This window comes from Anomaloglossus baeobatrachus, chromosome 3 (genome assembly GCF_048569485.1).
Source record: "Anomaloglossus baeobatrachus isolate aAnoBae1 chromosome 3, aAnoBae1.hap1, whole genome shotgun sequence".
In the NCBI taxonomy this organism is placed as follows: domain Eukaryota; kingdom Metazoa; phylum Chordata; class Amphibia; order Anura; family Aromobatidae; genus Anomaloglossus; species Anomaloglossus baeobatrachus.
This window is the reverse complement of record NC_134355.1, coordinates 100,746,902-100,763,678: the sequence shown is the minus strand read 5'-3', so window position 1 is coordinate 100,763,678 and position 16,777 is coordinate 100,746,902. Positions and strand designations below refer to the sequence as shown.

Here is a 16,777-nt window from a genome sequence, read left to right as displayed (position 1 = left end):
GTATCTCCACGTGCCGATCGCACCAGAGCATCAGCGTTTTCTACGCTTCGTCATACACGACGAACACCTGCAGTTCGTAGCGTTACCTTTCGGTCTGGCAACAGCCCCCCGGGTCTTCACCAAGGTCATGGCAGCAGTAGTAGCTGTTCTGCACTCGCAGGGTCACTCGGTCATCCCGTATCTAGACGACCTGCTTATAAAGGCACCCTCTCAAGAGGCATGCCAACACAGTCTGAAGGTGGCACTAGACACTCTCCAGAGTTTCGGGTGGATTATCAACTTTCCAAAGTCTCATCTAACCCCGACCCAATCTCTGACTTATCTTGGCATGGAGTTTCATACTCTCTCAGCGATAGTGAAGCTTCCACTGGACAAGCAGTGCTCGCTACGGACTGGAGTGCAATCTCTCCTTCAGAGCCAGTCGCACTCACTGAGGCGCCTCATGCATTTCCTAGGAAAGATGGTAGCAGCAATGGAGGCAGTCCCGTTCGCGCAGTTTCATCTGCGCCCTCTACAATGGGACATTCTACGCCAATGGGACGGGAAATCGACGTCCCTCGACAGGACTGTCTCCCTCTCTCAGACTGCCAAGGACTCTCTGCGTTGGTGGCTTCTCCCCACCTCATTGTCACAGGGAAAGTCGTTCCTTCCCCCGTCCTGGGCAGTGGTCACGACGGATGCGAGCCTATCAGGGTGGGGAGCGGTGTATCTCCACCACAGGGCTCAGGGGATGTGGACTCTGGAAGAGTCCACCCTGCAGATCAATGTTCTGGAAATCAGAGCAATCTATCTTGCCCTGCGAGCCTTCCAACAATGGCTGGAAGGCAAGCAGATTCGGATTCAGTCGGACAATTCCACGGCGGTGGCGTACATCAACCACCAAGGGGGAACACGCAGTCGCCAAGCTTTTCAGGAAGTCCAACGGATTTTGACGTGGGTGGAAAGCAGAGCGTCCACCATATCCGCAGTTCACATCCCAGGCGTGGAAAACTGGGAAGCAGACTTTCTCAGTCGCCAGGGCATGGACGCAGGAGAATGGTCCCTTCACCCGGACGTGTTTCAGCAGATCTGTTGCCGCTGGGGGACGCCGGACGTCGATCTGATGGCGTCACGACACAACAACAAGGTCCCAGTTTTCATGGCACGGTCTCACGATCACCGAGCACTGGCGGCAGACGCCTTGGTTCAGGATTGGTCGCAATTCCGACTCCCCTATGTGTTCCCACCTCTAGCATTGTTACCCAGAGTTCTCCGGAAAATCAGGTCCGACTGCCATCGAGCCATACTCGTCGCTCCAGATTGGCCAAGAAGGTCGTGGTACCCGGATCTGTGGCATCTCACGGTAGGCCAACCGTGGACACTACCAGACCGTCCAGATTTGCTGTCTCAAGGGCCGTTTTTCCATCTGAATTCTGCGGCCCTGAACCTGACTGTGTGGCCATTGAGTCCTGGATCCTAGCGGCCTCAGGTTTATCTCATGAAGTGGTTGCCACAATGAGACAGGCTAGAAAACCATCCTCAGCTAAGATCTATCACAGGACGTGGAAGATATTCTTAGCGTGGTGCGTGGCTCAAGGGTTTTCTCCCTGGCCATTTGCATTGCCAATTTTTCTTTCCTTCCTGCAGTCTGGGTTGGAAAAAGGTTTGTCGCTTAGCTCTCTTAAGGGTCAAGTCTCCGCGCTATCCGTATTCTTTCAGAAGCGCTTGGCACAGCTTTCTAAAGTACGCACGTTTCTCCAAGGAGTTTGTCATATCGTTCCTCCTTACAGACGGCCATTGGAACCCTGGGATCTGAACAAGGTTCTCATTGCTCTCCAGAAGCCGCCTTTCGAGCCTTTGAAAGAGGTTTCCCTTTCTCGGCTTTCACAAAAAGTAGTTTTTCTTGTGGCGGTCACGTCTCTTCGAAGAGTGTCCGAGCTAGCGGCGTTATCTTGCAAATCTCCCTTCCTGGTGTTTCACCAAGACAAGGTGGTACTGCGTCCAATTCCAGAGTTTTCTCCCAAGGTGGTTTCTTCCTTTCATCTCAATCAGGATATCACTTTACCATCTTTGTGTCCGCATCCAGTTCACCAATTTGAAAAGGGTTTACATCTGTTGGACCTGGTGAGAGCACTCAGGATTTACATTTCTCGCACGGCGGCTCTACGCCGTTCTGATGCGCTCTTTGTCCTAGTCGCTGGTCAGCATAAGGGATCGCAAGCTTCCAAATCCACCCTGGCGCGGTGGATCAAGGAACCAATTCTTCACACATACCGTTCTGCTGGGCTTCCGATTCCATCTGGACTGAAGGCCCATTCTACCAGAGCCGTGGGTGCGTCCTGGGCATTGCGGCATCAGGCTACGGCTCAGCAAGTGTGCCAGGCGGCTACCTGGTCGAGTCTGCACACGTTTACCAAACACTATCAAGTGCATACCTACGCTTCGGCAGATGCCAGCCTAGGTAGACAGGTCCTTCAGGCGGCGGTGGCCCACCTGTAGGAAGAGGCTGTCTGACAGCCCGTTCATGTGGTATCTTTTTACCCACCCAGGGACTGCTTTTGGACGTCCCACTGTCTGGGTCTCCCAATTAGGAGCGAAAAAGAAGAAGGGAATTTTGTTTACTTACCGTAAATTCCTTTTCTTCTAGCTCCAATTGGGAGACCCAGCACCCGCCCTATTTGTTCTTAGGGTTTCGTTTTTCGGGTGCACATGTTGTTCATGTTGTTTCTTAAGTTCTCCGATCATGTTATCGGATTGAATTTGTTTTTGAAACTGTTATTGGCTTTCCTCCTTCTTGCTTTGGTACTAAAACTGAGGAATCTGTACTCCTACGGGAGGGTGTATAGCCAGAAGGGGAGGGGCCTTACACTTTTAAGTGTAGTTCTTTGTGCGGCCTCCAGAGGGCAGTAGCTATACACCCACTGTCTGGGTCTCCCAATTGGAGCTAGAAGAAAAGGAATTTACGGTAAGTAAACAAAATTCCCTTCTTTGCTTCTCTCTCCACCACCACCGCTTCTAACTGTGAAAACATCATTAGGTGGCGTCGATAGATGCAGTACTTTGCTTCTATCACCACCCTCTTATGACTTTTCCTTTCACAGTAAGAAGCTGCGACCTTGGTCACTTCTCTCACAGCTTCTAATAAGCTCCATGGATTCAGGACATCTTCCAAGGGTGTTGATGAAAGAAACTGAGATAAGTGACTGCAGCTCCACCCCTGATGACGTCCTGTTCCATAAGAGGTGATAGACACTGTGAGGAAGTGATTGCAGCCCCAGCTTCCTGTGACATCCTGTTTGAGACTCCCCTCAAATGAAATTTCACAAGGCGTAGTATAGGTATTAGCTGTATACGGAGAAGTGTAGAGTATTTTAGAAAATGACGACCGTGTCTAAGCTGTAAAAAGAAATATTTATAAAGGGCATTTTAGGTACCGGACCACCCCATTAATGTCGTACTCTGCAAAAGTAGTTCCATCCTTATATTATTAATATTTTAACCCTTTCTCAATGTAGGAAAAAGTAATTAAAAAAAAGTTTGAAAAATGTTTAAAGATAATAAAAAAGGCAAGTTTGAGTGGACATACGGTAAATAAAAAAAAAAAAAAAAAGCCCAAAACATATTTTGGACTGCTAAGTCCATAATTGTTCAATGTATGTGAAAATAAAATGAATTAACCCATATGGCAAATGGAATAAAGAAAGTATCAGATCATCACAATTGTCATTTTTGGGTCACCACACCGCCAACCCTCTTGTGACAGTATGAGATCACATAACACGAAGTTAGTCATCTATTATGTCGTATATGTTACTGGACAACAATAGAGGAGCAAAGACTGACTATAAAATGCTTTGAGCTAACCTCCGATTTTGTTTTTTTTTATGCATAGTTTGTACTTAGACTTTATATTTTGTTTTTCTTTCCCAGCAAACTAATATTCAAGAATATTTCCTTGGGAACATGGTAAAAAAAAGCTCATCTGACACAGGTTTGTTAACAATGTAGTACCGGTGTATGCATAGGTACCGTGTTTTCTTTTTCGCTCCTAATTGGGAGACCCAGACAGTGGGTGTATAGCTACTGCCTCTGGAGGCCGCACAAAGAACTACACTTAAAAGTGTAAGGCCCCTCCCCTTCTGGCTATACACCCTCCCGTAGGAGTACGGATTCCTCAGTTTTAGCTTTGTGCGCAGGAGGTCAGACACGCACGCATAGCTCCATTGTTTTTAGTCAGCAGCAGCTGCTGACTATGTCGGATGGAAGAAAAGAGGGCCCATACAGGGCTCCCAGCATGCTCCCTTCTCACCCCACTGTATGTCGGAGGTGTTTGTAAGGTTGAGGTACCCATTGCGGGTACGGCGGCTGGAGCCCACATGCTGATTCCTTCCCCATCCCTTTTTACAGGGCTCTGGGTGAAGTGGGATTACTGGTCTCCAGGCACTGAGACCGTGCTCCATCTACAGCCCCTGGAGAAGATGCTGGATGGAGCGGAGTACATCAGGGACATGGCCCTGCTTCCTCAAGGTACTCTGTGTCCCCGTGCATTTGGCGCTCACACCGCAGCATGCTGGGTGTTGTAGTGCGCCGGGGACATCAGCGCTGCGGCGCTTGTGCCATAGCCTCATTCAGCTTCGCTGAAGCAGGCACACTTTTGGGAAAAGGTCGCGCCGGCCGCTGGGACTGCGGCGCGGCTGGCACTTGTGGTGCGCCGGGGACTTCAGCGCGGGCCGCGCTTTTACGGCGGCCGCGCTGATAACTCGAGTCCCCGGCTTTTGCGGCCTATTTCCGTTCGTTCCCGCCCCCGGACCTGCCAGTCAGGAGAGGGGCGGGACGCTGGTCAGTGCATCAGCGCTGAGGGCTGGAGTCGTTTTTACATACTCCAGCCCTCACAATAGGCACAGAGGGGACACTGTTTCCCGCACTTTTGTTTGGGAACTCCCACGGACCGCCCCTCTCCACAGACGCCGGCAGCCATTCCTGCTGACACGCTGAGCTGCAGAGGGGAGCCGGGGAGACCCAGACAAGGAATTCTGCGCCTCTTACCCGCTATTCAGCGGGCGGTAAGCAGCCCTTTGGGCTCACCCCCTCTTGTGCCAGTAGTAATCTTAGTATTTTGTTCCTGCAAATACTTTGTACTGCATAGCGCTTGTCGCCCTTTGGCTATAGACTCTCTCACATTGCAGAGAGCCAACAGCATGTCGTCCGCAAAACGCAAGGGTGCCAAGGCACAGACATTATATGCTTCCTGTACCGCATGTGGGACTTTTCTACCGGCAGGCTCCACTGACCCCCATTGTGTACAGTGCTCGGCCCCTGCGGCGCTTGCACAGTCGGGACCTCTGCTGGACGTGACCCAGGGTGTACCACCTGTGAATGCTGTCCAGGTGACAGGAACTGAGTTTACAGCTTTTGCTGACAGAATGTCTCTCACTATGTCACAAATTCTTGACGCATTGCGAGCTAGGCCTGTACTTCAGGCCACGGACACTGTGCAATCATTGCCCCCTGGTCCCCCTCAGCTGAATTACCTCCAAGCTCCGGGACGGGCACATACACCTCAGGGTGAAGACTCTGACTCGGACGATGGCCCCAGGCAACCTAAGCGGGCTCGCTATGAGGGGCCTTCACATTCATCTCAATGGTCAGGATCCCAGCGAGATGAATCTATGGGTGATGAAGCGGACGTCACTGATCAGGATTCTGATCCTGGGACCGCTCTCAATCTAGATACACCAGATGGTGACGCCATAGTTAATGATCTTATAGCGTCCATCAATAAGATGTTAAATATTTCCCCACCAGCTCCTCCTGTAGAGGAGTCAGCTTCGCAGCACGAGAAAATCCATTTCAGATATCCTAAGCGTACATTAAGCACTTTTCTGGACCACGCTGACTTTAGAGACGCAATCCAGAAACCCCACGCTTATCCGGAAAGGCGTTTTTCTAAACGGCTTAAAAGATACACGCTATCCTTTTCCCCCTGAGGTGGTCAAGGGTTGGACCCAGTGTCCAAAAGTGGATCCTCCAATTTCCAGGCTTGCAGCTAGATCCTTGGTTGCAGTTGAAGATGGAGCGGCACTTAAAGATGCCACTGACAGGCAGATGGAGCTCTGGCTGAAATCCATCTATGAAGCGATTGGAGCCTCGTTAGCGCCATCTTTTGCTGCCGTATGGGCACTCCAAGCTATCTCAGCCGGGCTTGTGCAAGTCGACTCAGTCACACGTGCATTTGCCCCGCAGGTAGCACCATTGACCTCGCAAATGTCGGCATTCGCGTCGTACGCGATTAATGCTGTTCTTGACGCTACAAGCCGCACGGCAGTGGCGTCAGCCAACTCCGTTGTTTTGCGTAGGGCCCTGTGGTTGAGACATTGGAAAGCAGATTCTCATTCCAAGAAGTGCTTAACCAATTTGCCTTTTTCTCGTGACCGATTGTTTGGAGAGCGTTTGGATGAAATCATCAAACACTCCAAGGGTAAGGACTCATCCTTACCGCAACACAGACAAAACAAACCCCAACAGAGGAAGGGTCAGTCTGGTTATCGGTCCTTTCGAGGACCGGGCAGGTCCCAATTCGCCTCGTCAAAAAAGACTCAAAAAGACCAGAGACGCTCAGATTCTTGGAGGTCTCAGTCACGCCCAAAAAGGACAGCCGGAGGAACCGTTGCCAAGACGGCGTCCTCCTGACTTGCAGTCTCCGATTCCCACACCCTCGGTCGGTGGGAGGCTTTCCCACTTTGGCGACATTTGGCTGTCACGCGTCAAAGACCGTTGGGTGAGGGATATTCTGTCTCACGGGTACAGGATAGAGTTCAGTTCTCGTCCGCCAACTCGTTTCTTCACAACTTCTCCACCACCAGACCGAGCCGATGCTCTGTTGCAGGCGGTGGCCGCTCTAAAGGCGGAAGGAGTGGTGATCTCCGTCCCTCTTCAGGAACAAGGTCACGGTTTTTACTCCAATCTGTTTGTAGTCCCAAAAAAGGACGGATCGTATCGACCCGTCCTGGATCTAAAGTTGCTCAACAGACACGTAAAAGTCAGGAGGTTCCGGATGGAATCCCTACGCTCCGTCATAGCCTCAATGTCTCAAGGAGATTTTCTAGCATCAATAGATATCAAAGATGCGTATCTCCACGTGCCGATTGCGCCAGAGCATCAGCGTTTCCTACGCTTCGTCATACACGACGAACACCTGCAGTTCGTAGCGTTACCTTTCGGTCTGGCAACAGCCCCCCGGGTCTTCACCAAGGTCATGGCAGCAGTAGTAGCTGTCCTGCACTCGCAGGGCCACTCGGTCATCCCGTATCTAGACGACCTGCTTATAAAGGCACCCTCTCAAGAGGCATGCCAACACAGTCTGAAGGTGGCACTAGACACTCTCCAGAGTTTCGGGTGGATTATCAACTTTCCAAAGTCGCATCTCATCCCGACCCAATCTCTGACTTATCTTGGCATGGAGTTTCATACTCTCTCAGCGATAGTGAAGCTTCCACTGGACAAGCAGTGTTCGCTAAGGACAGGAGTGCAATCTCTCCTTCAGAGCCAGTCGCACTCACTGAGGCGCCTCATGCATTTCCTAGGAAAGATGGTAGCAGCAATGGAGGCAGTCCCGTTCGCGCAGTTTCATCTGCGCCCTCTACAATGGGACATTCTCCGCCAATGGGGCGGGAAGTCGACGTCCCTCGACAGGACTGTCTCCCTCTCTCAGACTGCCAAGGAATCTCTGCGTTGGTGGCTTCTCCCCGCCTCATTGTCACAGGGAAAGTCGTTCCTTCCTCCGTCCTGGGCAGTGGTCACGACGGATGCGAGCCTATCAGGGTGGGGAGCGGTGTTTCTCCACCACAGGGCTCAGGGGACGTGGACTCAGGAAGAGTCCACCCTGCAGATCAATGTTCTGGAAATCAGAGCAATCTACCTTGCTCTGCAAGCCTTCCAACAATGGCTGGAAGGCAAGCAGATTCGGATTCAGTCGGACAATTCCACGGCGGTGGCGTACATCAACCACCAAGGGGGAACACGCAGTCGCCAAGCCTTTCAGGAAGTCCGGCGGATTTTGACGTGGGTGGAAAGCAAAGCGTCCACCATATCCGCAGTTCACATCCCAGGCGTGGAAAACTGGGAAGCAGACTTTCTCAGTCGCCAGGGCATGGACGCAGGAGAATGGTCCCTTCACCCGGACGTGTTTCAGCAGATCTGTTGCCGCTGGGGGACGCCGGACGTCGATCTGATGGCGTCACGGCACAACAACAAGGTCCCAGTTTTCATGGCACGGTCTCACGATCACCGAGCGCTGGCGGCAGACGCCTTGGTTCAGGATTGGTCGCAATTCCGACTCCCCTATGTGTTCCCACCTCTAGCATTGTTACCCAGAGTTCTCCGGAAAATCAGGTCCGACTGCCATCGAGCCATTCTCGTCGCTCCAGACTGGCCAAGAAGGTCGTGGTACCCGGATCTGTGGCATCTCACGGTAGGCCAACCGTGGGCACTACCAGACCGTCCAGATTTGCTGTCTCAAGGGCCGTTTTTCCATCTGAATTCTGCGGCCCTGAACCTGACTGTGTGGCCATTGAGTCCTGGATCCTAGCGGCCTCCGGTTTATCTCATGAAGTTGTTGCCACAATGAGACAGGCTAGAAAACCATCCTCAGCTAAGATCTATCACAGGACGTGGAAGATATTCTTAGCTTGGTGCTCGGCTCAGAGGGTTTCTCCCTGGCCATTTGCATTGCCAATTTTTCTTTCCTTCCTGCAGTCTGGGTTGGAAAAAGGTTTGTCGCTTAGCTCTCTTAAGGGTCAAGTCTCCGCGCTATCCGTATTCTTTCAGAAGCGCTTGGCACGACTTTCTAAAGTACGCACGTTTCTCCAAGGAGTTTGTCATATCGTTCCTCCTTACAGACGGCCATTGGAACCCTGGGATCTGAACAAGGTTCTCATTGCTCTCCAGAAGCCGCCTTTCGAGCCTTTGAAAGAGGTTTCCCTTTCTCGGCTTTCACAAAAAGTAGTTTTTCTTGTGGCGGTCACGTCTCTTCGAAGAGTGTCCGGGCTAGCGGCGTTATCTTGCAAATCTCCCTTCCTGGTGTTTCACCAAGACAAGGTAGTACTGCGTCCAATTCCAGAGTTTTCTCCCAAGGTGGTTTCTTCCTTTCATCTCAATCAGGATATCACTTTGCCATCTTTGTGTCCGCATCCAGTTCACCAATTTGAAAAAGGTTTACATCTGTTGGACCTGGTGAGAGCACTCAGGATTTACATTTCTCGCACGGCGTCTCTACGCCGTTCTGATGCGCTCTTTGTCCTAGTCGCTGGTCAGCATAAGGGATCGCAAGCTTCCAAATCCACCCTGGCGCGGTGGATCAAGGAACCAATTCTTCACACATACCGTTCTGCTGGGCTTCCGATTCCATCTGGACTGAAGGCCCATTCTACCAGAGCCGTTGGTGCGTCCTGGGCATTGCGGCATCAGGCTACGGCTCAGCAGGTGTGCCAGGCGGCTACCTGGTCGAGTCTGCACACGTTTACCAAACACTATCAAGTGCATACCTACGCTTCGGCAGATGCCAGCCTAGGTAGACAGGTCCTTCAGGCGGCGGTGGCCCACCTGTAGGAAAGGGCTGTCTGACAGCCCGTTCATGTGGTATCTTTTTACCCACCCAGGGACTGCTTTTGGACGTCCCACTGTCTAGGTCTCCCAATTAGGAGCGAAAAAGAAGAAGGGAATTTTGTTTACTTACCGTAAATTCCTTTTCTTCTAGCTCCAATTGGGAGACCCAGCACCCGCCCTATTTGTTCTTAGGGTTTCGTTTTTCGGGTGCACATGTTGTTCATGTTGTTTCTTAAGTTCTCCGATCTTGTTATCGGATTGAATTTGTTTTTGAAACTGTTATTGGCTTTCCTCCTCCTTGCTTTGGTACTAAAACTGAGGAATCCGTACTCCTACGGGAGGGTGTATAGCCAGAAGGGGAGGGGCCTTACACTTTTAAGTGTAGTTCTTTGTGCGGCCTCCAGAGGCAGTAGCTATACACCCACTGTCTGGGTCTCCCAATTGGAGCTAGAAGAAAAGGAATTTACGGTAAGTAAACAAAATTCCCTTCTTTCCAAAAATAAGACCTCCCCCAAAAATAAGCCCTAGCAGGGATTTTCAGCATTTTCGGAGAAAGGCTTAAATATAAGCCCTCCCCCGAAAATAAGCCCTAGTCCCGGATCAATAATGAAGTGTCCATGCAGCTAAAAAAGATACAGATACTGCAGGACACTGCATTATACACAGCGGGACCCGGCAATTACACTCACCAGACGTCGAGCAGCAGGACCTGCAGTGATCACACACCCGCACACATCAGCTCTCACACACACACACAATCAGATCTCACACACACACACCAGATCTCACACACACAGACCAGATCTCACACACACACACACCAGATCTCACACACACACACCAGATCTCACACACACACACCAGATCTCACACACACACACCAGATCTCACACACAAACATCGGATCGCACACAGTCAGATCGCACACATAATCACATCGCACATACAAACATCGGCTCACACGCAAACAACAAATCACACACACACAAACATCGGATCGCACACACATCGGATCGCATACACACTCACCTAATCCAGTGACACCGATCTCTTCTCGCCGGGAGAATCCTGAGAGGCAGTGCAGTGGAGCGCGACGAACAGGACCTGCGGCCGGACACGTGACTTGCTCTCATTCCCTGCTGCTGTAAGTGCTGGATGTGATGTGATGTGATGTGATGTGATGTGATGTGATGTGATGTGATGTGATGTGATGTGATGTGATGTGATGTGATGTGATGTGATGTGATGTGTGTGTGTGTGTGTCTGCAATCGGCTGTGTGTGTGTCTGCAATCGGCTGTGTCTATCTGTGATGGCTGTGCGTGCCTGCGATCTGCTGTGTGTATCTGTGATGGCTGTGTGCGATCTGCTGTGTGTGTATCTGTGATCGTCTGTGTGTATCTGTGATCGGTTGTGTGTGCCTGCGATCTGCTGTGTGTGATCTGCTGTGTATATATGTGATCTGCTGTGTGCCTGTGTGTGATCTGCTGTGTGTGATCTGCTGTGTATATCTGCGATCTGCTGTGTGTGAATCTGTGATCGGCTGTGTGTGCCTGCGATCTGCTGTGTGTGATCTGCTGTGTGTCTGTGTGTGATCTGCTGTGTGTGTGATCTGCTGTGTGTGCCTGCGATCTGCTGTGTGTGTCAGCTAGCAGCAGGGTAGGACGGCGTGCAGCACCGACTGGAGATCACAGGAGGACCTGGGAACCACGCAGACGTCCTGGTCTGGTGAGTATGAGTCTCCTGGGAAGTGGTGGGGTCTGCTTTTTTGGGGGGTAAACTTACCCCCAACCGTGTTTCTCCAAGAATAAGACCTCCTCCAAAAATAAGCCCTAGCGCTTTTTTAGGGGGCAAAAAAAATATAAGACAGTGTCTTATTTTTGGAAAAACACGGTAGTATTACAATTAACCCCTTTCTCAATGGGTGATTTTTTTTTTTTTTTTTTCTTCCAAGAGTCATAGCTTTATTTTTTTCATCAACATACAGATGTTTGAAGGCTTGTTTTTTGCAGGACAAATTGTACTTTTGAATGACACCTTCCATTCTATCGTGATGATTTTTCTATTTAGTGTTATATTGTAAAAATGACTTGGCCACAATGACCAGGACTGTATGATTAGGAGGGTTTTCTTTATCGTTCCTATGGGAGACCCAGACATTGGGTGTATAGCTTCTGCCTCCGGAGGACACACAAAGTACTACACTAAAAAGTGTAGCTCCTCCCTCTGAGCCTATATACCCCCTGGAGAACGAGATCTAGCCAGTTCATTGCTTTGTGTTCAGGAGGCATACATCCACACATGCATTCTCATCTGATTTTTCATTTTTGGAAAGAGTTTGAAGAAAAGCGGGTCCAAGCCTGGACCCCCGGCATGTCCCTTCTCACCCCACTGTGTCGGCGGTGTTGTTAAGGTTGATTCCAAGGCCTGAGCCTTACATGCCGCGCTCCTTCACCATCCCTCGGGCTCTGGCTTGAAGTGGGAGCCAGCACGGTTCTCCATGCTTTGCAGGAGACCGGTCTCCATCCGCAGCCCTTCGGGATCCTGCTGGACGGAGCACTCATCCCCAGGGACTTGGAACCCTGCGTCTCAGCAAGCTAAGTACCTGAGACGTTTATATTCTGGGGGTCCCTGTACTTTATTATGGTGGGAGAGTGTGCTGTGTAACTTTTCTGACATTTCCGGCCGGTTCTCTGGCTGTCGCCTGAGAACCGCGCCGATGGTGCCTGCGCGCCGGCCGCATCGCTCAAATTTAGGCCCCGGCTTCGCCTGAGGCCTACTTTCGATTTCACTGCCCTCGCATGTCAATCATGCAGAGGGACAGTGCGGCTCCGCCCAGCGGCCGTTTGGCACAGGGGAGGGACACTCCTCTCTGAGTACATGTCCCCTCCCCTGTAAGTCTCCTTGGCCCTCCAGATCCCGCTGTCAGAGCAGGTCCCGCCCCCTCTCCTTGCTCTGGCGCCATTTTATCAGCGTTTTTCTCTGCGATCAGCGCTGGCTGCAGCATCCCTGCTAAGCTGCTTTGGGGTCCGGGCTGTGGGATCTGGAGGGCACACAAACGGTCTGGTAAGCCACAACCTCCGGTTGTGGACCTTCTTATATACTCTCTGGGGGTCATTCTGGCTCAGAGCCCCCACTCCAGCAGCATCTCTCACACGAGGAGCAAGACTGCAAGGCTGTACTCAATATGCACTGCATGTAAGCTCGTGCTGCCTGAACCGAGCACATATCCACATTGTGATGCCTGCTCTAACCTGACAATGCCTCAGCCTGGAATCGCACCCACAGTGGTCCCTCCGGCTCCGGTGGCTGAACCCCTGGCTTGGGTAGAATCCTTCTCTAGGTCAATCTCCCAGTCTTTTGCCGACTCCATGGGACAGCTGTCCCGGACTTTGCTGAACATGCATCAGCCCCCTTCTCAGGGCGCCTCTGCTGCTAGGGCTCGCTCAGCGGAGCTCACAGAGGATTCTTCATCTGGTCCCAGACCCCGTCCTCCTAAGAGGAGACGCAGGGCTCCCTCTCCTTCCTCGTCTCGCGGCTCTGCTTCTGAAGCTGACTCGCCGGACGGGGAGGATGCCTTTACAGGGGGCTCGGAGGCTACCTCCATGTGCCCCATTGATCTGTCCGAAGGTGAGTCAGATGTTAGTGATTTGATTGCGTCCATTAATTCGGTACTGGATCTCAATCCGCCAGTATCAGAGGAGCAACCCTCTCTGGCAGAAAAGCACCAGTTTACCTTGCCTAAGAGGACAAAGAGTGTGTTCTTTAACCACTCCAGTTTTCAGGCCGCTGTGACCAAGCCTAGGGCCTGTCCTGACAAACGCTTCCCAAAGCGTGGTTCTGATGACCGTTTTCCTTTTCCACCTGAGGTGGTCAAGGAGTGGGCTCATTCACCAAAGGTAGACCCCCCCCAGTGTCTAGACTCTCAGCCCGGACTGTTGTATCAGTGGCTGATGGCACCTCCCTTAAGGATTCCACTGACCGCCAGGTTGACCTTCTGGCCAAATCGGTATATGAGGCAGCAGGGGCCTCGTTCTCCCCATCTTTTGCAGCAGTGTGGGCTCTCAAAGCCATCTCTGCTTCTCTAGAGGAGATGCATTCCCTCGCCAGGGAATCTATGCCCGAAATGGATGCCTTAACTTCCCAAGCTTCCGCTTTTTCATCCTATGCCATGTCTGCCATGCTGGAGGCTTCTCACCGCACTGCGGTGGCTTCGGCTAATTCCCTCGCTATCCGCAGGATCTTGTGGCTTCGAGAGTGGAAGGCAGATGCTTCTTCAAAGAAGTACCTTGCTGGACTCCCTTTTGCTGGGTCCAGGCTGTTCGGTGAACAACTGGATGAAATTATTAAGGAAGCTACTGGCGGGAAGAGTACTTCCATGCCACAAACCAAAACCAGGAAACCTGTTCAGGGTAGGAACCAGTCGAGGTTTCGTTCCTTTCGTTCCTCCAACTGGTCGTCCTCTAAGCCCTCGGCCTCGTCCACTAACTCAGCCAAGGACCAAAAATCCAACTGGCGCACAAAGGTGCGTCCACAGAAGACCGCAGGAGCTGCTGCCACTAAAGCAGCCTCCTCTTGACTATCTGTCCGCGCCAGCAACGTCCTTCGTCGGTGGCAGGCTCTCCCACTTTGGCGACGCTTGGTTTCAACACGTCTCCGATCAGTGGGTGCGGGATATCATCTCCCACGGCTACAGGATAGAATTCTCTTCCAGCCCGCCAAACAGATTTTTTCTGTCAACTCCCCCCTGTTTCAAGGCCGCCGCCTTCGCTCAGGCCGTGGCATCCTTGCAGACCAACGGAGTAATTGTACCGGTTCCCGCCCGGGAACGGTTCAGAGGTTTCTACTCAAATCTCTTCCTAGTCCCCAAAAAGGACGGTTCCTTCCGGCCCATCCTGGATCTCAAGCTTCTCAACAAGCATGTTCAGGTGCGGCATTTTCGCATGGAATCTCTGCGGTCAGTCATTGCCTCAATGACCCAAGGGGATTTCCTGGCATCCATCGACATCAGAGATGCCTATCTGCATGTGCCAATTGCAGTTTCACACCAGCATTGGCTACGTTTTGCAATCTGAGAGGAACATTTCCAATTCGTGGCTCTCCCCTTCGGGTTAGCCACGGCCCCTCGAGTATTCACCAAGATCATGGCAGCAGTGGTTGCGGTTCTGCACCTCCAGGGGTTGGCAGTGATTCCTTACCTGGACGACCTTCTAGTCAAGGCTTCATCCAGCGCAGACTGTCAGCGGAGTGTCTCGCTCACTCTCGCCACTCTAGTCCAATTCGGGTGGCTTGTCAATCTGCCCAAATCCACTCTGACTCTGACCCAGAGGCTCACGTACCTAGGGATGCAATTCGAGACTCTGCCGGCACTTGTGAAGCTGCCCTTAGTCAAACAGCAGTCCCTCCATCTGGCGGTGCGCTCTCTGCTGAGGCCCCGCCGTCATTCCATCAGGCACCTAATGCAGGTGCTGGGTCAGATGGTGGCGTCAATGGAGGCGGTTCCCTTTGCCCAGTTCCATCTGCGTCCTCTGCAGCTGGACATTTTCCGCTGTTGGGACAAGCGGACTTCCTCCTTGCACAGGTTAGTGGCTCTGTCGCCACAGACCAGGGGCTCTCTTCAGTGGTGGCTTCGGCCCCTCTCTCTGTCTCAGGGACGCTCCTTCCTGGCCCCGTCCTGGGTGATCCTCACCACGGATGCCAGTCTATCCGGCTGGGGAGCGGTATATCTCCACCACAGAGCACAGGGCACTTGGACTCCGTCCGAATCAGCCCTCTCGATCAATGTGCTGGAAACCAGAGCTGTGCTTCTAGCTCTCTTAGCCTTTCACCACCTGTTGGCGGGCAAGCACATCCGAGTCAAGTCAGACAACGCGACAGCGGTTGCCTACATCAATCACCAAGGCGGGACACGCAGCCGCCTGGCAATGTTGGAGGTTCAACGCATCCTTCAATGGATGGAGGACTCCAAGTCCACCATATCCGCAGTCCACATCCCAGGCGTGGAAAACTGGGAAGCAGATTCTCAGCCGTCAAACCGTGGACAGTGGCGAGTGGTCCCTGCATCCGGCAGTGTTTCGGTCAATCTGCCGCAAGTGGGGCACTCCGGAAGTGGATCTAATAGCATCCCGGCACAACAACAAGGTTCCGGTTTACGTGGCTCGCTCCCACGATCCTCAGGCCTTTGCAGCGGACACTCTGGTTCAAGATTGGTCCCAGTTTCGTCTGTCCTACGTGTTTCCCCCTCTAGCTCTCTTGCCCAGAGTCCTGCGCAAGATCAGAATGGAGGGCCGTCGGGTCATCCTCATTGCTCCGGACTGGCCCAGGCAAGCTTGGTACCCAGACCTGCTCCATCTGTCCGTAGAGGTGCCGTGGCATCTTCCGGACCGTCCAGACCTTCTCTCACAAGGTCCGTTTTTCCGCCAGAATTCTGCGGCTCTCAGATTGACGGCGTGGCTCTTGAGTCCTGGATCTTGACGACTTCTGGTATTCCTCCTGAAGTCATCTCCACCATGACTCGGGCTCGGAAGTCTTCCTCGGCCAAAATCTATCACAGGACCTGGAGAATTTTCCTGTCCTGGTGTCGCTCTTCCGGCCATGCTCCTTGGCCTTTTTCCTTGCCGACCCTTCTGTCCTTTCTACAGTCCGGTCTGCATCTAGGACTATCCCTCAATTCCCTCAAGGGACAAGTCTCTGCTCTGTCAGTGTTGTTCCAGCGGCGTATCGCCCGGCTGGCTCAGGTGCGCACCTTCATGCAGGGCGCGTCTCACATCATTCCGCCTTACCGGCGGCCCTTGGATCCCTGGGACCTCAATCTGGTCCTCACGGCCTTGCAGAAACCCCCCTTTGAGCCTCTTAGGGAGGTTTCTTTGTCTCGTCTTTCACAGAAAGTGGTCTTTCTAGTGGCCATAACTTCCCTCAGGAGAGTCTCTGATTTGGCTGCGCTCTCTTCGGAGTCACCTTTTTTGGTTTTTCATCAAGATAAGGTGGTTCTCCGTCCGACTCCGGACTTTCTCCCTAAGGTGGTTTCTCCTTTCCACCTTAACCAGGACATTTCCCTGCCTTCCTTTTGTCCGGCTCCTGTTCATCGCTTTGAAAAAGCGTTGCGTACTCTGGAGCTGGTGCGGGCGCTCCGGATCTATGTGTCTCGCACCGCTGTTCTTAGGCGGTGCACCTCTCTTTTTGTGCTAACCACAGGTC

At 52.2% G+C, this 16,777-nt stretch overlaps 1 protein-coding gene across 1 annotated transcript in view; it reads left to right on the top strand.

Moving 5' to 3' along the window:
- Positions 1-16,777, top strand: part of ERLEC1 (endoplasmic reticulum lectin 1) — an 89,919-nt gene that overhangs the window by 31,219 nt on the left and 41,923 nt on the right. Inside the window, exon 5 of the mRNA XM_075339346.1 lies at positions 3,910-3,970. Within this exon, the coding sequence (XP_075195461.1) occupies positions 3,910-3,970 (61 nt within the window). The remainder of the gene's footprint in view (positions 1-3,909; positions 3,971-16,777) is intronic.